Here is a 20,953-nt window from a genome sequence, read left to right as displayed (position 1 = left end):
AAAAATGCCCTAAAGATACACCTTCAGGAGGCTGCAATTCAAAAATGGCCCCTGTCCAAGTCCTAACCTACCCCATGTCCTAACCTAACCTACCCCCCCCCCCCCTCTCTTTCTTTTTTGTACATATTTTTCACCCTTCATACTTCATACCAGTAACCTGTAAACTGATTGTATGACATTCTGTATAGTAGTGTGTATATCTGTCTGTCTCTTATATGTCAACATGATTTGTGTGCATGGGGATCTCATCTTAAACAAGCTACATGCTTAACTGAGCTATCCAGTTTAGTAGACCTTGTATTGCGAATTTGTACTTCCATGTACTGTCATGTACTGCCATGTACTGTTCTCATGTCTTACTAAATAAAGTACATCAATCAATCAATCAAAACTCATTACATACATGCATGTACATCACAATCACTGGAGTGCATGTACAATGTTTCATCTTATGTCACAAATAACATGAATCTGAACCATTCTTCACCAACTGTCAGGGTTCAAGCTTCAAGCAAGTCTTGTGTAACTACTAATAGTAAATATTAGTTTAGTTCTGCTCCTGGACATCGTAGGAGCATTAGCAATAATAATAAAATACAAACTATAATAATAATGATACGAATAAGAATAATAGAAAAAACAATTGAAAGCAAACTATTCTAAATACAGCAGCAGTACACCAATGTTGCCAGCTGAGGGCAGTGTGACTCCACAAATAAACTGTTCAGCTCACTGAGAGAAGAATCTTCTACACACTTTCTATCAGGGCTGGAGAAGTACTCTGGTGTTTTATTTAAGTACAGTAAAAGTATAAGTACTCTGGTGTTTTATTTAAGTACAGTAAAAGTAGAAGTACTCTGGTGTTTTACTTAAGTACAGTAAAAGTAGAAGTACTCTGCTGTATATTAAGCCATCATTCCCGTTGATCCTAGAAGCACCTTCAGTTTACCTTTTAGATTCGTTTTTTAAATCTCCATTGATCACCTGGTTGGTTTCTGTGTTTTTGTCTTTAAAAGATCATTTCCCCCTGATTTTCCTGTCTGAAACAGATCATTTTAATGTTAAATTGTTCTAGTGAACGTGAACATAATGTATGTTCATGTTCAACTTCTCCCTTTGGAATTCATAGACTAAGTTATGTTCAGCTCCTCTGACATAATGACATTGTGGCATTTTTTGTAATAGTCATTTTATTGTGTGATGTTTTTTTTTTACACTGCTGTGTCTCCTCTAGGACCTCTACCATGTAACTGTATCTTAAAGGAGGAGTTCACCCAAAAAATGACTTATTTTCTAGCAATTGCACACCCCATGAAGCCTTGAATCCATGGATTTATTTTTGTTTTTGTGGCATTCCTAAGCCAATAATTTGATTCCCGTCTCCTACCGGCTAATGTATCCGGTAGGAGACACAAAGTAGATTATTTGTGTCTCCTACCGGATACACACCCGGTCATCAAATTATTGGCTTTAGGAATGCCACAAAAAATAAAATAAATCCATGAATTCAAGGCTTCATGGGGTGTGCAATTGATAGTTTTGGGTGAACTCCTCCTTTAACTGCTGTGCTGCCTCTGGCGACTGACCCTAATTTTGTTATTTTGATCATAAGACCCAATTACTCCAGGTTTTCTTCAGAATATGTATGACACTTATTTACTACGACTCTATGATATGTTAGGAGTCCAACTAGTAGCCTACTAGTGGTTCTCACATGTTTCTTTGTTTTTTAACTCTGAGAGTGTACAAATGGAACAAAATGGACCCGTAGGGTTCCATGTGAACACTCTCAGAGTTACAGACCCGTAAGGGTCCATTTGGTTCCATTTGTATGTACACTCTGTAACAGACTCAGTTACAGATCTGTTTTAGGAAAATGTGTTTCTGGTAATATTATTTCACAGCTCCTCCAGCAGGGGGCGAAAGGCATCCAACAACAGTGCCTTGGTCTGTACGCTTCACTGCGCACGCGTGTGACACGTGGACCCGGAAGTACAGTAAGTGCTTGTAGTTTTTTTTGTTTTTCATGGTGGCGTTTGGAGGAAAACAAAGAGCTGCGGAGAAACAACATGTCTGTTAAAGGAGGTAAAATGTCCCTTAAAGGAGTTACAATGTCTCTTATAGGAGGTCAAATGTTTGATAAAGGAGTAAAAATGTCTCATTAACGACTGGAAATGTTTGATAAAGGAGGTAAAACGTGTAGAAGCACAAATAGAAGTATCCCTGAAACATGGCTGTCATACCATGACTGTCATGAAGCAACTTGTTCCTGTTCTTTGAAAGTTTTACATTTACAACCCGTACATCTACATGAACGTTCATATTTCAACTATAAAGTGCTGACCCCAAAGCCATGGATGTTACACGTTAAAACGCCTGGGTCTAAGTACCCGTATCTTCCGTATTGTTCAATAAAAAGCTTTTTAATCCGATCGCCGGCCATTTTCTCCGGATTTTCTCCATATGCTTTCAACTACGCGCCCCTATCGGTTGGTGGGTGTATTGCACCCTGATACATTATTAAAATAAATTAAAAAATGGCCGCCGATCGGATTAAAAAGATTTTTATTTAACAATGCTGAAGATACGGGTTCTTAGACCCAGGCGTTTTAACTTGTAACATCCATGGCCGTGGGGTCAACACTTTATATTTGTAATGTGAACGTTTATGTAGATGTACGGGTTGTAAATGTAACATTTTCAAAAAACAGGAACAAGTAGCGCCATGACGCATGACGTCATGTGAACCATGGCTACAATACAGTCTGTTATTCAAAATGTACTTGAGTAAAAGTACAAAAAGTATTGCCATCAAAATATTCTCAGAGTACCAAAGGTAAAAATACTCATTATGCAGAACGTGCCATTTCACCAGTTACCAAATGTATTGACAATAGCAGATCTACAAGCTCACAATGTATTGTGAGCTTGTAGATCTGCTATTTTCAAATGGCCAAAGTATATATAGTGAGTGCTGAAGTGGTTAATATATGTTTTGTAATAATAATCAAAATCTACAAAGTAACTAAAGTTTTCTAATAATTAGTCGAGTAAAAGTATGATATTTGCCTCTGAGATGTAGTGCAGTAGTAGTAAACAGTATTGCAAATTGGAAATACTCCAGTAAAGAAAGATTTATACTTAAGTACAGTACTTGAGTAAATGTACTTACTTTCCACCTCTGCCTTAAAGCCCTGAAACCTGACAGAAATAGTTGACGTCAGATGGTTAATCTGGTTAAACTGGTAATCTGGTAAAAGTACTTGAGTGTGAGAGAGGCTTTGTAAGGACGTTACTTTAAGGCAGAGTCCTTCATTCATTATCCACTACTTTTAAAACTACTCAGTTATTTGAAGAAGAAAATAAACAAACTAATGCATTGGTTCTCAAACTGTTTCATGTCAATGAGTCCTACATTAATATATTAATATGTATTTGGCCGTGGACCCTCATCTGTGAATATTTCATGTCAGGGACCCCCATACAAGATTTGTGTTCAAATATTTCAAAAACAATATTTCCCCCCACTAAAAAATAAATAAAAAGCAGATCTGCACTCACTGCGTTGTGAGCTTGTAGATCTATTCAAAAGCGTATGTATGAAATCGGGCAACCGGAACGCTCGGCCCAAAACACACTCACATCAGTATCGAGATTATTCAAACGTTTGCCTCAGTTACGATTAAAGAGCTATTATGAAAACATAAAATAGCAGATATACAAAACCCACAGCGCATAACAATGTGACACGTTGTGAGTAGGCTCTTTTAATAATAATAATAATAATAATAATAATAATAATAATAATAATAATAATAATAATAAATAAATAAAACCCCCAAAATATGGTAATAATAATAATATTATATTATATGGTCATACGATATTAATAATGGTAAATATATTATTAGCCACCATATATACTGTATATTATTAATACAACATGAAAACTAATTGTGATAAGATCGTGATTCTGGTATGGATGTCTGTCTGTAGCCTTAAAGTCACAACATGCTGCAGCAACTGAACATTTGTTCAAAGATTGTTGGACAACCACTTCAGAGGCTCTATACACGTTGCTGTCTTCAGGAAGGAAGGAGATACGGTGTTCTAACACACAATAAGGTCAAACTGAAGAGGTCCTTCCATCAGACAAACATTGAGGCTTAATCAGGAGTTTAGGCCAGGTGTAGGCTGAGTGCTGGACATTGCACTTGTCTCCATGTCTTTATGTATGTATTTTTGTTTTTGTTTTTTGTGTCATGTCAAATGTGTGTACTGTATATGTGTTGATACATGTTAAATGTGTGTACTGTATATGTGTTGATACATGTTAAATGTGTGTACTGTATATGTGTTGATACATGTTAAATGTGTGTACTGTATATGTGTTGCATACATGGCTGGCTGCTGGGTCACAAGCATAGACTGTATAAATGAGATGGACAAAGCCACTCCGCTGCTTTCTATAGATCGAAAATGAAGCCGATTGTTCCAAGACTGTAGGTCCGCCATCTTTCAATATCGTGTCATATCCTGCAGAATGAGACCAGACCATTATTGGTTGGGTAGCTTGTCAATCAAGAGCGGGGGCGGGAAATGAATGCTATTGGTTGTGTAGCTTGTCAATGAAATCATCCCGCCCCTCCTAGAGAATAGCCTACTTTATCGTCAATTGTAAAATAAATAGGACCATAATTTAGCAAAACGCATATCCTGATGATTGAAAGGAGACTTTAAACTAGCGACTGGAAGCATATAGAATTTATAACAATTTTTATTACAGTAAGAAAATCTAGTCTAAAGTTTGTCAAAAAACCCATTCACTTGCGCTAAAATAAATTCTTTCTGACACCGCAGGTCGGCGCAGGGTAAAACAGGGTAAAACAGGGTAAAACAGCCACTCTGGCCATTTATAAGCTTCTGTGTTGGCCTCATCGTAAATATCTAAGACTTGCCCCTTGGTCACAAGACACATTTCAGTGTGAGCTGACAATAAAGTATTATCGTATCGTAAGTAGTCTGAAGTAATCTGTTTTGTGGAGAGTCACCTTTAAAACAAGTCAATAAATAGGAGAATTGTGCTGATGCTTCCTCTTCTCTCTCCTCCTTCTGTCTGTGTGTTTAAAGAGGAGAGGAGGTCCAGTTTGGAGAAACCTCCACGACCTCCACAGATTAAAGAGGAACCGGCAGACGAGGCTGACATGTCAACGTTGACATTACTACACAGGAGGATGAGGTTCAACACTGTCTCAGGTAAAAAAATAAAACATGATAATCACTTTATTAACTCATTGAGAACCATTGATGTGTTTCACGTGGTTTACCGCAATGTCTCAACGTGCCAATGACGTGTTCGAAGTGTTTTTGAAAAATTGGAAAAAAACGAACCCAAGATATCATTATCTGAAGATTTGCTGCTCCTTTCACTTCTTGTTTAACTTATTACTGAAAAAGGCTGTATCTCGGCTCCTGAGCAATTCTTTACAATTTTTCGCCCAGACATGTTATTTTCAAAGGCAGACAATTAATGTCAACAAGGTCGCGATGACCTCGTTGACATTTGTGAAAGCACACAGTGAAACCCTCAGTGATTAGCACCCATCAGGGGATCAGTCATACTGGAGATAAATATTCTGTGACTACTTGAAAAAGGTAAGAAAATCGAAAAATTGCTGGCACAGTACGCACGTATTTTTTTTATTTCATTGGCTCTGAATGAGTCGAGTCGAGATAGCAAGCATAGCAGAACTCTTTGCCCACCACTGCCGAGTTGACACGTTTTTGTGTTTTCGGTGGTTTTCCACCAGATGGCGCTGTTCGCTACCCTATGAATGATGCTTTCACTGCCAGATGACGACAGACCCGGAATTGACGTCATTTCTTTTTTTAAAACACTTGTTTACTTTGTTTACTGGTAAAATGGCTTTATCTCCGTTTACGTAGTTGTTTTGGCAAAAATAATCCACATTCAACTGGCCACAACTAGGCGACGGATTACTACGACCGTATATTATATTTTTTTCCTATACTACGAGACCCCTGTGCGTGCAATGAGGCGATCGCCGTGAAAACAGCGATCACAGAAAATATTCCATGTTTTTTCAAAGGTCAGTAAAATGGCTCCTTTCCGCTGGCAGTGGCGTGACACTATTACACTATTACTCTGGCAGTTAACTCATTCAATGCCAGAAAAAAAAACATTGTATAGTTGCCACAGTGCCAGCGATTTTTGAGTGTTTTCACTTACTATACCTTCGTACACTCGGAGAAAAGAATTTGGCGGGACGCGATCGTCCATTCCATATATATGGGCAGTTGTGTATAAATCTCATGTTGTGTGAATGAAAGAGGTTGCTTCGGAGTCTCTTAAAAACAATCCAAAAAGAAAGAAAGAAAACCTTGCAAAAAACAGTTGAGGTTTTCCATCACAACAACAGAAAGCAGAGAAAAAGGTCTTTTCATTTTTTTCAAACAGTACGTCTACGTGGTGTTTTTGTTTGTGATCACGTGGTTTTGCTGCCATCTTCCTACACATGTGATCACAGGTCACAGCACGTTGAGGTGCTGCATTTGCATTGCTCTAGCGGGAACATAGGGCTGTTCCCTCAGCCCTATGTTCCCTCAGCCCTATGTTCCCTCAGCCCTATGTTCCCTCAGCCGTATATGTTCCCTCAGCCGTATATGTTCCCTCAGCCGTATGTTCCCTCAGCCCTATGTTCCCTCAGCCCTATGTTCCCTCGGCCCTATGTTCCCTCAGCCGTATATGTTCCCTCAGCCGTATGTTCCCTCAGCCCTATGTTCCCTCAGCCCTATGTTCCCTCAGCCGTATGTTCCCTCAGCCGTATATGTTCCCTCAGCCGTATGTTCCCTCAGCCCTATGTTCCCTCAGCCGTATGTTCCCTCAGCCCTATGTTCCCTCAGCCCTATGTTCCCTCAGCCCTATGTTCCCTCAGCCCTATGTTCCCTCAGCCGTATGTTCCCTCAGCCGTATGTTCCCTCAGCCCTATGTTCCCTCAGCCCTATGTTCCCTCAGCCGTATGTTCCCTCAGCCGTATGTTCCCTCAGCCGTATGTTCCCTCAGCCGTATATGTTCCCTCAGCCGTATGTTCCCTCAGCCCTATGTTCCCTCAGCCCTATGTTCCCTCAGCCGTATGTTCCCTCAGCCCTATGTTCCCTCAGCCGTATGTTCCCTCAGCCGTATGTTCCCTCAGCCCTATGTTCCCTCAGCCCTATGTTCCCTCAGCCCTATGTTCCCTCAGCCGTATGTTCCCTCAGCCCTATGTTCCCTCAGCCCTATGTTCCCTCAGCCCTATGTTCCCTCAGCCGTATGTTCCCTCAGCCCTATGTTCCCTCAGCCCTATGTTCCCTCAGCCGTATGTTCCCTCAGCCCTATGTTCCCTCAGCCGTATGTTCCCTCAGCCCTATGTTCCCTCAGCCGTATATGTTCCCTCAGCCGTATATGTTCCCTCAGCCCTATGTTCCCTCAGCCGTATGTTCCCTCAGCCGTATGTTCCCTCAGCCGTATGTTCCCTCAGCCGTATGTTCCCTCAGCCGTATATGTTCCCTCAGCCCTATGTTCCCTCAGCCGTATATGTTCCCTCAGCCCTATGTTCCCTCAGCCCTATGTTCCCTCAGCCCTATGTTCCCTCAGCCCTATGTTCCCTCAGCCGTATGTTCCCTCAGCCCTATGTTCCCTCAGCCCTATGTTCCCTCAGCCGTATGTTCCCTCAGCCGTATGTTCCCTCAGCCCTATGTTCCCTCAGCCCTATGTTCCCTCAGCCCTATGTTCCCTCAGCCGTATATGTTCCCTCAGCCCTATGTTCCCTCAGCCCTATGTTCCCTCAGCCCTATGTTCCCTCAGCCCTATGTTCCCTCAGCCGTATGTTCCCTCAGCCCTATGTTCCCTCAGCCGTATGTTCCCTCAGCCCTATGTTCCCTCAGCCCTATGTTCCCTCAGCCGTATGTTCCCTCAGCCGTATGTTCCCTCAGCCCTATGTTCCCTCAGCCCTATTGAAAGAGTGGGCAAAACCAAACCTATATTAAATTGTTCATAGGGTCAATACGAGTAAATAAATATATGATAACCTTTCCACAGGAGTAGCTTTTTCATGGTTATCACACATTCTGTTATTTTCCCCATACAGTACGTACATGACAGGTGAAAACATTTAAAAAGAGTTATCATAATTAAACTTCCTGAGTTGATTAATTACATGAAGACAATGATTTATTGCATTACAAGTTTTCTGAAATTGTATATTTAAATATGCAAATTAGGCATTACGAAAATATGCCCGAATTTGTATAACTTTCCAGAATCAACATTGGAACATTGGACAAAGCCAGAGTCAACATTCTTATTTCATTTTGTTAAGATGTTGGAGTCAAAGTTTTTTAACGAGGGAATATTCAATATCTGGCTCAATTTTGGGGCTCTGGCTCATGGACTAAATGCCTAATTTGCATATTTAAATATACAATTTCAGAGAACTTGTAATACGATAAATCATTGTCTTCATGCAAGTAATCAAATCAGGAAGTTTGATTATGATAACTCTTTTTTACATTTTGTCATTTTTTTCACCTGTCATGTACGTATGGGGAAAATAACAAAATGTGTGATAACTATTAAAAAGCTGCTTCTGTGGAGAGGTTATCATATATTTATTTACTCGTATTGACCCTATAAACAATTTAATATAGGTTTGGTTTTGCCCACTCTTAAGATAATCATTGCTCAATTTTGGGGCTCTGGCTCATGGACTACCAAGTCTAATCCTAAACTGAGGGAACATAGACATGTCCCCACTCTAGCAAGCTTACGAATCGTCCGACTGGCCCCATTATAACTAACTCTATCCCCAACCTCACACTAACCTAACGTTTGTCAGACTATGGAGACTCCGGAATACTAGGAGGCCATGAATCAAGGGCTAAAACAGGTGGAAATGCCTTTGGCAGCAGCATTTCGGGTTCCAGCCGAATGAAGAAGAGGAACCAGATAATCATGATTTTGGCTGTGTGCAAGCTTTGCATGCGAGAGGTCAAAACGAAACGAGGACATACCAGTAATTTGAAAAGTCATCTCGAAACACATAGTTTGTGCTGTCTGGCAGCTCAAACGATGACCACTACTGCAATTTAGTGGCATAAAAAACATATAGCATTCAGATAATGGGGAAGTTCAGCCCGCCATTACAGGTTTTCTTTTGTTGGACTATAATACCGGTATTAAAAGAAATGGACCGCGCAAGAGAGGGGCAGAAACCAAAAAGTGGAAGGGCCAATCAGCATCTATGTTGAGCAGGCTAGTTTTCCGTTATGTGGAAGTGCAACTGCACGTATGTTGTGACGGGTGGCGGGTGGTGTGACGTCACCAGATGATGGTCTAGTGACGTCACGTGATGATATCTGTGACCGTCAGGAAGGCTATCCTGATTTCATCAGTCTGGAGACCAAAGGGACCAGCTGACACACTTACATCGCAGGAAGAGCACCACAATCAGCTATCACTCAGTTGTTAAGGAAGCAGCCCATCGAGATAGCAAGCATAGTAGCAGCAGCATATTGACGGCCTCTCGGGCTGGCATAGGCCATGGAGGACGATAGTCCACCGCAGGCCATGGAGGACGAGAGTCCACTGCAGGCCATGGAGGACGATAGTCCACAGCAGGCCATGGAGGACGATAGTCCACAGCAGGCCATGGAGGACGAGAGTCCACCGCAGGCCATGGAGGACGATAGTCCACCGCAGGCCATGGAGGACGATAGTCCACCGCAGGCCATGGAGGACGAGAGTCCACCGCAGGCCATGGAGGACGATAGTCTGGCACCGGCCATGGAAGAGAGGCTAGCAAAGGTCATGGACGAGAGACTGGCAAAGGTCATGGATGAGATGATGGCAAAGATCATGGATGAGAGGCTGGCACAGTTCATGGACGAGAGGCTGGCACAGGTCATGGACGAGATGATGGCAAAGATCATGGATGAGAGGCTGGCAAAGGTCAAGGACGAGAGTCCGGCACCAGCCATGAACGACAGCCTGGCACAGGCCATGGAAGAGCGACTGGCCCAGGTCATGGACGAGCGGCTGGCACAGGAGAGGCTGCTGCAGGAAAACCTTTTACAGAACATGGAGGACCGGAGGATCGCGCAGGTGATGGAAGAGCGGCTGATCCAGGAGAGGATAGTGCAGGCCATGGAGGAGGAGAGGGTGGCACAGGCCATGAAGGAGAGGAAGCTGGCACAGAAGAAGCTGGCGCAGGCCATCAACCTGAGGAGGCTGGCACAGGAGAGGCTGGTGCGCACCATGGAGGAGCGCAGGCTGGCGCAGGAGAGGCTGGTGCAGGCCATGGAGGAGCGCAGCATGGCACAGGGGAGGCTGGCACAGTCCATGGAGGAGGAGAGGATGGCGTTGGAGCGGCTGGCTCGGGCCATGGAGGAGCGGAGGCTGGCACAGGAGAGACTGGCACAGGCCATGGAGGAGCGGAGGCTGTCCCAGGACATGATGGCAAAGGAGAGACTGATACAGCTGATGGAGGAGGAGAGTCTGGTGCAGGAGACGGACGACCTGGTGGAGGACTTTGAGGAGAGGCTGGTGAGGGCCATGGAGACCCGTAGGCTGATGCAGGACAGGCTGGTGCATGTGACCGAGGAGGGGAAACTGGTGAAGGAGGAGATGCTGGAGCGGCTGGAGCAGCTGAAGCGGCTGATACAGGCCTTGGAATAGACCAGTGATTCTCAACGGGTTCAACCCTATGTTCCACCGGGTTCTATGTTCCTCACCTACCTTAGGGTTAAGTAAGCGGGGAACGTAGAACCCGGGGAACATAGATACGCTCCCTTTTCAGCCTTTTGAATTCCAGGAGCCCCAGTTTGATATGCATTAGGGACCCCACCTGATACCATCTTTTTAACTCTGGGATCCTTGATCTACACTGTCATAAAAGGTTGGTCGTGATCATCATTGGTTTGGCCAGGTTATTTTTGGTGGAGGCTCTCCTTTGTGTCTGTGCTGTTGTATTTTGCAGCATACCATGCAAGGCACTACCTACCTGTTCATCCGGAGCAGTTAGGGGTTCAGCGTCTGATACGGGTGATCTGAAGGTTCCCAGTTCGATCCCCGGCTCCCCCAGCGTTTTGCTCAAGGACACTTTGACACTAACTCTAGGGGAGCCGGGCATCGAACTGGGAACCTTGAGATTCCCATGTGCCATGACTCCACCACATACACACCTGACACTTTTTATTTTACAGGCATTTGAACATTATCTTCATGCGAGTAGACCTTAGTGTCAACCCCTGTTATCATAACAGTGTGACACATTCACGGGCAGGTTTTTGACAGGTCTCCCTGTTGGTTACGGTGTCTTCCCAGGTGGTAAGGTCTTATTTGGCACTGTTTTGGCCTCTGTTTTGACCTCCCAGGGCACGCTTTCCTGTGACAAGCTGGGTATATAGGACTTTGTTTTGGAAGGCTGCACGTAGTCTGGCATCAGGACGACATCCCCAGTCCTTTTAGCAGTGATGGTGGGCATTTCAGCCTCCTCTAGGGCGCTGGTGTTTGTGCGTCTATCCTCCCAGCTGATCCTGAGGAGGTTTTTGGAGGCATCTCTCATGATGTGCCTTCAAGTGCCTTTGGTATGTGGTCCAGGCTGTATGTGGTGCAGACTGTATGTGGTCCAGGGTGTATGTGGTCCAGGCTGTATGTGGTCCAGGGTGTATGTGGTCCAGGCTGTATGTGGTGCAGGGTGTATGTGGTCCAGGCTGTATGTGGTCCAGGGTGTATGTGGTCCAGGGTGTATGTGGTCCAGGGTGTATGTGGTCCAGGGTGTATGTGGTCCAGGGTGTATGTGGTCCAGGCTTCTGATCCGTACAGCAGGCTTGGCTACAACTACCGCTGTGTAAAACACCGTTTTAGTCCTGGCCTGGAGGTTGTGGTTCACCTGAATGTTAAGGTTCTCCTGGAGGTTGTGGTTCTCCTGAAAGTTAAGGTTCTCCTGGAGGTTGTGGTTCACCTGAATGTTAAGGTTCTCCTCGAGGTTGTCGTTCTCCTGAAGCTTAAGGTTCTCCTGGAGGTTGTGGTTCTCAAAGACCCTTTTTTCCCAGTCTTGAGAACACCCCACTAGCACACAATAAGTCAGTGTTGTATTTCATCATCGATGAAAGCTTTGGATGATAGAAGAACTGCCCAGATCAGTAAAGCAAAGCAAAGTTTGTTGTTTACCCAGGGTGTCGGACTAAGCACGAAGCTTGTTTCCAGCCGGACCCTGCATGGAAGCCTTGCTCAAGGGCTATTCAGCGGTGATTCATGATTGATGTGATGAATTGGGGAATCGAACTAGGGACCTTCCGGTATCAAGGCCGCCCCTCTAACCACTAGGCCACCGCTGCCACAGTGGTTTCCAACCCTTTGTGGAATCAGGGCCCTCTTGAAAGTCCGTGTTCATTTAAGTGTCCGCGGCTCGCCCATCTGACCACTTAACAACGTCCACTTAACAAGTGAATGCAATATCCTCGCTGCCCACCAGGGGGTCCCGGCCCACAGGTTTGTAATCGCTGGCCTGGTTATTCCACTGATGAGGATCTTTTGATGGAAACGTTGAAAGCTGAGCTTCTTTCTACCAGACAGACTGCAGACTTTATGTTCGCCTAGGGCTGTCACAATTATTACATACTCGTCTAATTGCAATTATTTTTGCATAATCGTTTCCACGTTGAAACATTTTCACACATTTCAAATATTAAAATAGCAGAAATAGCAGATCTACAAGCTTACAATGCGTTCGTGACGCATTGTAAGCTTGTAGATCAGCTATTTCTGCTATTTTTACATGTATACAATTATCAAATGTGTCAAATAAGGATTATTTTGTCATATGGTAAATGGGGCGTTTATATAGTGCTTTTATCCAAAGCGCTTTACATAGATAGTGCATTACATTCACACATTCACACACACACACACACACACACACACACACACACACACACACACACACACACACACACACACACACACACACACACACACACACACACACACACACACCAATGGCGGGGGAAACCATGCAAGGCATCATCGGGAGCAGTTAGGGGGGGGTGGATATCAAGGAGGAAATAACGCAGGCCATCACATTTGGAACCGTTTCTGGAACCGGTTTACTTACAGATCTGAAACCGTTCTAATGCATTATGATACATCAAATCACAATGTATTATGATACATTATAATGCATTATAGACCTACCTTTAAGTAAAGTGTTACCTGGTAGTTATAATGTTCTTTTCCACTGAGTTTATAATGCATTATGAAATTACATTAGTATAAGTTATACTACGTCATAAACCTTGTTACAAGTTGTTACGTATAATTATAAATGTTAATAACAAGTGTTACAATACCTTATAAGTGCATTAAAACCAAAGTTATTATGCATTATATAGACCCGACCTTAAAGGTTAATTGTGTAACTTTTAGCCTATCTGTTAAGTACATAAACATTTTAGCCCTCGTCTCTCTCTATCACCCTCTATATTATTATGCTGCTGTTTCCCTGCTGGAAGACACGCCCCTCTGGCTGTGTTTCCCTGCAGGAAGACACACCCCTCTGGCTGTGTTTCCCTGAAGGAAGACACACCCCTCTGGCTGTGTTTCCCTGAAGGAAGACACGCCCCTCTGGCTGTGTTTCCCTGCAGGAAGACACACCCCTCTGGCTGTGTTTCCCTGCAGGAAGACACACCCCTCTGGCTGTGTTTCCCTGCAGGAAGACACACCCCTCTGGCTGTGTTTCCCTGCAGGAAGACACACCCCTCTGGCTGTGTTTCCCTGCAGGAAGACACACCCCTCTGGCTGTGTTTCCCTGCAGGAAGACACACCCCTCTGGCTGTGTTTCCCTGCAGAAAGACACACCCCTCTGGCTGTGTTTCCCTGCTGGAAGACACACCCCTCTGGCTGTGTTTCCCTGCAGGAAGACACACCCCTCTGGCTGTGTTTCCCTGCAGGAAGACACACCCCTCTGGCTGTGTTTCCCTGCAGGAAGACACACCCCTCTGGCTGTGTTTCCCTGCAGGAAGACACACCCCTCTGGCTGTGTTTCCCTGCAGGAAGACACACCCCTCTGGCTGTGTTTCCCTGCAGGAAGACACACCCCTCTGGCTGTGTTTCCCTACAGAAAGACACGCCCCTCTGGCTGTGTTTCCCTGCTGGAAGACACGCCCCCTGGCTGTATTTTGGTTTTGTTCTACTGTTTATGTTTATGTTTAAAACATTGGTGCTGAACAAAATGTTATATTTTTATCCAATATCCAAAAAACAAATAAAGAAATAACTATAAATATGTCTCGGAAATCTCTATGGGAAAAATGTATGGGTTTTCTATCTGTGGCACCACAAAATGTCCACCAATTCGATAGCAACAACACAAGGCAGACATCTTGTCACCGCTACAGGAGCAATGACACATCCCCGCCAACATCACATTAACTCTTTAACTTTTTAACTGCCAGAGTTTTTCAGAAAAGTGTCAAAGCCACTGTCAGCGATTCAGAGCGTTTTTTACCAACCTTTGAAAAATCATAGAATATTATTTTTTCACAGCGATCCACCTGGCGATCGCCTCATTACACTTACGGGGGTCTCGCAGAATCGGGGGGGGGGGGGGGGGGGGGGGGTTGTGTGCCGGCCCGTCAGCATAATCCGTTCCATAGTTATGGGCAGTTTTGTTTTCACCAAAAACAACAAGAAGCAGAGGAAATGTTATTTCTATAAATCCTATAACACTATAAACCACACCAACTTCATTTTGTTGTGATCACGTGATTTCTAGGTGTTCTCTTCTTGTGGTGATCCTGGGATCATTCACAGGCTGCTGGAAGAGCGCCCTCTATCGTGAAACCACTGAAAACACACATCTCGTCATTCTCGTCATTGGCGGTCAAGAGTTAACGTCGCCATAGAACACATTTATTTGTGCATTCTGAGCAAACCCCTAATTAGAATGGAGTAGGCCAATAACACATCATCTGTGATGAATGAGGATAGACTTAGTCAGTGGCGTGCACAGACATTTTGAGGGGCAGGTGCTGAAGTAAATAATACTTTTTTTTTGTTTACTTGGTCTGCTCTTTTTTCCCTCTACACCTATACCCCTTTGCCAAAAATAGCCGATCTACAAGCCCACAACGCCTCGCGCTGCGAGGCGTTGTGGTCTTGTAGATCAGCTATTTTTGGCTAAAGTTCTCCTCAGAAAAGGGATGCTAGGTTTCGAGTGGTTATGGTAAAAAGAAAAGTCATATCACATAAAGATTTGGCGGACCCCCTGTAGTAACTCTGAGGACCCCCTAGGGGTCCCGGACCCCCTGTTGAAGACCCCTGCTGTAAACTGAAAAAGAAAAAAAACTTTTTTCCCCCTTTTTTCCAAAAGGGCACTTCTGATCAAGAGGGCAAAGGGCAGGTGCTCTAGCACCACCTAGAGTCTATCTGTGCACGTCCCTGGACTTAGTGTTTGGAAATGTAGCATTTATGTATTTACAGCTGGAGGTCCTCCAACTACCACAGCTATGAAAGAGGAAATCATCTCTACAAGCTAACGTGTTGCATCGACTCTCCATATGTATGTTCAAATATAAATATATTCATACTCTCATTTTCTCTTTTGTCCAGGCTTCCTGCGCCTCCCTGTGTGTGAGGAGGCGTTTCCCCCTGAACAACAGGAGAGGAGCCCCGGTCTGGTCCAGGAGAAACCAGGACCTCCACAGCATGAGGAGAAGAGGAGCTCCAGTCTGGTCCAGGAGGAACCACAACCTCCACAGATTAAAGAGGAACATGAGGAGCTCCTTCAAAGACCAGAGGAGGCTGAACAGTCAGCGTTGACGAGTGAAGATGATGATGAAAACAGAGAGACAGCAGAGCCTCTAGCCGGCTCCTCAACTGAACACATGAAAACACAAGCTTATATAAAGTACTGGGTTTCATCACAACAACCCACCAGTGACGAGCATCTCCTCTCTTCACCCTGTTCTGACTCTGACACCGAAGACACCGGCGTGTGGGAGGAGACCATGGAATACGACGAGTCGGCTTTACACGCGCTGAAACCACAGAAGAAGACCTTCGGCTGCACGGAGTGCGACAAAATGTTCGACCGGAAGTCTCACCTGGACCGGCACACCATGACTCACACGGGGGAGAAACCCTACACGTGCACCATCTGCGGCAAAAGCTACGGCCAGAGGGGCAACTTAAAGTCGCACACGATGACGCACACGGGGGAGAAACCCTTTACGTGTACGATCTGCGGCAAAGGGTGCGGCCACATGAGCAACCTGAGGAAACACATGAGGACGCACACGGGCGAGAAGCCGTACACGTGCGCGATCTGCGGCAAAGGCTGCGGCCGCATCGACGACCTGAAGAACCACATGAGGACTCACACGGGGGAGAAACCCTTTAGTTGCACGGTCTGTGGCAAAGGCTTCAGTCAAACGGCCCACGTGACCGCACATATGACGACGCACACGAAGGAGAAACCCTTTACCTGTTCGGTTTGTGGCAAAGGCTTTGGTCAGTTGGGTAATCTAAAGACTCACATGAAGAGGGCTCACACGGCGGACGGGGAACTTTAGCTCTTAGGAAATGCTTTGGTAAAAGATTGTGCCCCAACTAATGTATCGTTCAGGTCATTATTTGCATAATTTGACAAAAGTATTGGCAATTATGCAATTATGTCCCATGAAAAACTATATATATATATATATATATATATATATATATATATATATATATATATATATAGATATATATATATATATATATATATATATATAGATATATATATATACATAGTGAAAAAAACAGCAGATGTACAAGCTCACAGTGTGTTGTGAGCCTGTAGACCAGCTATTTTAGAAAACATTTGAAGTGGTTGTTTATTTTTATTTATTTATTTGTTTGCTTATATATAAGTTAATTGTTCTCACGTTTGTGGTCAAAACATGGGTGAACCGGTGGTCCTGGACTCTCCAAAATAAGGACTCTAACATGTGAAACATCGGTCTCACTGGCTGTAGCGGAAATGTGAATAAAACAAGCATTGGTACTTAACGCTGGAGAGAAGCCGTTGAAACTGTTGGAACAAATATTGTTTTCAAAGAAGCTATTTGAGTTGATGCATTATATCTGAGACATATCTATATGCTACATAGACATATCTATATGCTACATAGACATATCTATATGCTACATAGACATATCTATATGCTACATAGACATATCTATATGCTACATAGACATATCTATATGCTACATAGACATATCTATATGCTACATAGACATATCTATATGCTACATAGACTCTCATCCAGGACGAGACTACTTCTCGTCCTGGATGACAAGTCGTATACTGAAGCAGAGGAACATCAACATGCCAAAATGTAATAAAAAAAACTAAAACGATTACTGTCTCTGTAAATTCTCATTATATTTTGTTGGTGCAGTCAATGCATTTTAACCCAATGAGACCTGAAGCCGATTCTACATGTCTCCTAAATCTCAACAGTTTTCTGAAAATGTATGTTTCTATATCAGTGGTGCTCAATCTTTTTCATGTCAAGGACCCCCAAAATGATATGTATTTGGCTGCGGACCCCCATCAAAATATTTTGTTCCATGGACCCCCAGAAGCAAAGATTTGAGTTAAAAATGTTCGCTTTAAAAATATATATATTCAAAGATTTTCACACATTTCACGATTTCTCAAAAATAGCAGATCTACAAGCTCGTAGTGCGGCACTCGGTGCCGCACTACGAGCTTGTAGATCTGCTATTTTTGAATAGCCCAAAGTGTAAAATAATGCTTTATAGCTCAAATCTAAAAATGACACAGTTCCAGGTCTTAATGGGTTAACGCATACGCAACGCAATGTGATTTACACACAACAACCAGTTACCCCCAACACTGCTAAAATCTAAGATGTACATGTCTTCTACTCTTAGATCTTCATCTGTACCCCAGCCTCCAGCTCCTCCAAAGAAGACAATTCGATCTCCCACCAGGCAAGAGGACATCCCATATCTCCCAGAAGGCTGTCCCCCCTTAAGGTCATTACACACCGGCGATTATGCGAATATACGCAAAATGCGGTCCGAATAAATAAAAGACGCTTTTTCGCTCCACGAAACGGATGTGGAAGCTTGCATTGACTTTATAAGTTTAAAAAAAAAAAAAACGTATTATTCGCATGAAAAAAACGCCCCCGGTGTGTAAGGACCTTTAGGCTTAAGCTTCTGCCAGGATTGAATTTCCACAAATCATTTAAGTCGTGTATCTCCCAAAGGCCGCTGCCACCGAATATGTATCGTTCTCCTTTGTAGGCAGAGGCTGATTGGCCCTGGCGTCCTGTTGGAATATTCAGAGAATGTTTAATCTGCGGAAAAGTCAAGTTCACGCCCAGGCTTCGGCCCCCGTGGCGAACACTCTGACGTCATTGTAGAAGCACTTAACCCTTTAAGCCCTGAAGACGCATCTGGGTCACTTTTTGATTTGAGCTAAAAAAGCATTATTTTACACTTTGGCTATTCAAAAATAGCAGATCTACAAGCTCATAGCGAGGCACCGAGTGCCGCGCTATGAGCTTGTAGATCTGCTATTTTTGAAAAATCGTGAAAATGTGTGCAAATCTTTTAATATATATTGTTTTAAAGCGAAAATGTTTTACTTGAATCTTTGCTTTTGGGGGTCCCTGGAACATACATTTTTAGATGGGGGTCCGTGGCCAAATACACGTCATTTTGGGGGTCCTTGACATGGAAAAAAGAACCACTGATATTATGGCGACATACGTTTTTTCAAAAAACTGTTGAATCCCCCAGAAGCAAAGATTTGAGTTACAAATGTTCGCTTTTCTAACTCAAATCTCAAGATTTGCAAAAAAAAATACGATTTTTCAAAAATAGCAGATCTACAAGCTCATAGCGTGGCACTCGGTGCCGCGCTATGAGCTTGTAGATCTGCTATTTTTTAATAGCCAAAGTCTAAAATCTGTAAAGTCTAAAAATGCGACACAGACGCGTCCCAGGTCTTAAAGGGTTAAAGTGGTCACCGTTATCGTCACCCTTAACGTCCAAATAAATGTCCTCTTGGTTTAGTCCAGGGGCCAGGCCATATTTTGGTACCACCTAAGTGACCGTAAAGTTTTTGTATTTTTGTCTTCCTACATGTCTCTAGTTTATATTTTGGTATGATAACCCTTCCAATCTTGTAGCTTAATGGCAGTTATCACTACCTACCGGCTAATGTATCCGGTAGGAGACACAAAGTAGAATCTTTGTGTCTCCTACCGGAAATACACCCGGGCATCAAAATATTGCGACAAAAAACAAAATATATCCATGTATTCAAGGCTTCATGGGGTGTGCAATTGATAGAAAATAAATACTTTTTTGGGTGAACTCCTCCTTTAAGTTTCCCAGGGGGACTCTCTACCCATTCAGCTATGACCACCCTAGACCGAAGGAGGGTCAACTTTTACAAGCTTATGGAAAGCAGTCTTTTTGCAAACACCAAAAATCTGAGAAGTTATCAATTGCACACCCCATGAAGCCTTGAATACATGGATATATTTTGTTTTTTGTCGCAATAATTTGATGCCCGGGTGTATTTCCGGTAGGAGACACAAAGATTCTACTTTGTGTCTCCTACCGGATACATTAGCCGGTAGGTAGTGATAACTGCCATTAAGCTACAAGATTGGAAGGGTTATCATACCAAAATATAAACTAGAGACATGTAGGAAGACAAAAATACAAAAACTTTACGGTCACCTTAGGTGGTACCAATTTGTGAAAATATCAGTGTTGGCCCCTGGACTAGTTGGGCCTGCCCCCAAATACAAACATCTTTGTCCCAGTGATGGTGGCAGAGTGATATACCGATGCCCTGCCTTCGGTTTTGATTGAAGACCAGAGCCTTGTGGCGTTGTCCAACTTTGTACATTTTAGGGAACACTTTGCCATCTCAATCCATTTTGGTCCGCAGTCCATAGATGTACATGACCAGGGGTGCGCATAACCACTTATATCTTTATAGCGTTTTTCATAGCTGTTTTTTTTTACAGAGAACACCCACACCCACAGTCACGAAACTAGAGGGAGCGTAATCAACGATCTGGTACCACCCACCCATAAAACAAACATGGGTAAATGACGTGGTGTGTGTGTTTACATGGCTGTCATGTTGTAATATATGGTCCCTGGCATATCTTTTCAAATGGGGGTCCGCGGGCTAATAAGTGTCAATTTGGGGGTCCTTGACATGAAAAAGTTTGAGAACCACTGTTGTAAATGACGTGGTGTGTGTGTTTACATGGCTGTCATGTTGTAAATGACGTGGTGTGTGTGTTTACATGGCTGTCATGTTGTAAATGACGTGGTGTGTGTGTTTACATGACTGTCATGTTGTAAATGACGTGGTGTGTGTGTTTACATGACTGTCATGTTGTAAATAACGTGGTGTGTGTGTTTATATGGCTGTCATGTTGTAAATGACGTGGTGTGTGTGTTTACATGGCTGTCATGTTGTAAATGACGTGGTGTGTGTGTTTACATGGCTGTCATGTTGTAAATGACGTGGTGTGTGTGTTTACATGACTGTCATGTTGTAAATGACGTGGTGTGTGTGTTTATATGGCTGTCATGTTGTAAATGACGTGGTGTGTGTGTTTACATGGCTGTCATGTTGTAAATGACGTGGTGTGTGTGTTTACATGACTGTCATGTTGTAAATAACGTGGTGTGTGTGTTTATATGGCTGTCATGTTGGATTACAGCATAAAACCAAGCAGCGCAGGTTGACCGGAAATACACCCGGTCATCAAATGATTGGCTCAGGAATGTGACAAAAACAAAAGAAATCCATGAATTCAAGGCTTCATGGGGAGTGTAATTGATAGA

At 43.5% G+C, this 20,953-nt stretch overlaps 1 protein-coding gene across 1 annotated transcript; it reads left to right on the top strand.

Moving 5' to 3' along the window:
* Nucleotides 1–2,035: 2,035 nt before the first annotated feature.
* On the top strand, nt 2,036–16,720 carry LOC311056807 (uncharacterized protein). The gene is made up of 3 exons (XM_084073622.1): nt 2,036–2,085; nt 5,131–5,256; nt 15,668–16,720. The coding sequence occupies exons 1-3, from the start codon at nt 2,070–2,072 to the stop codon at nt 16,627–16,629; spliced, it is 1,104 nt and encodes a 367-aa protein (XP_083929748.1). The 5' UTR covers nt 2,036–2,069; the 3' UTR covers nt 16,630–16,720.
* The last annotated feature ends 4,233 nt before the right edge of the window (nt 16,721–20,953 follow it).

The sequence above is a fragment of the Gymnoscopelus microlampas genome, assembly GCF_963454915.1.
Source record: "Gymnoscopelus microlampas genome assembly, chromosome: 12".
NCBI classification, from domain to species: domain Eukaryota; kingdom Metazoa; phylum Chordata; class Actinopteri; order Myctophiformes; family Myctophidae; genus Gymnoscopelus; species Gymnoscopelus microlampas.
This window is presented reverse-complemented; position numbering and strand designations above follow the sequence as displayed.

Bases quoted from the DNA above. Each gene is read 5' to 3' on its own strand.
- LOC311056807 (XM_084073622.1), top strand. The intron at 5,257-15,667 runs GTAAAAAAATAA...TCTTTTGTCCAG, and splicing joins GAGGTTCAACACTGTCTCAG to GCTTCCTGCGCCTCCCTGTG.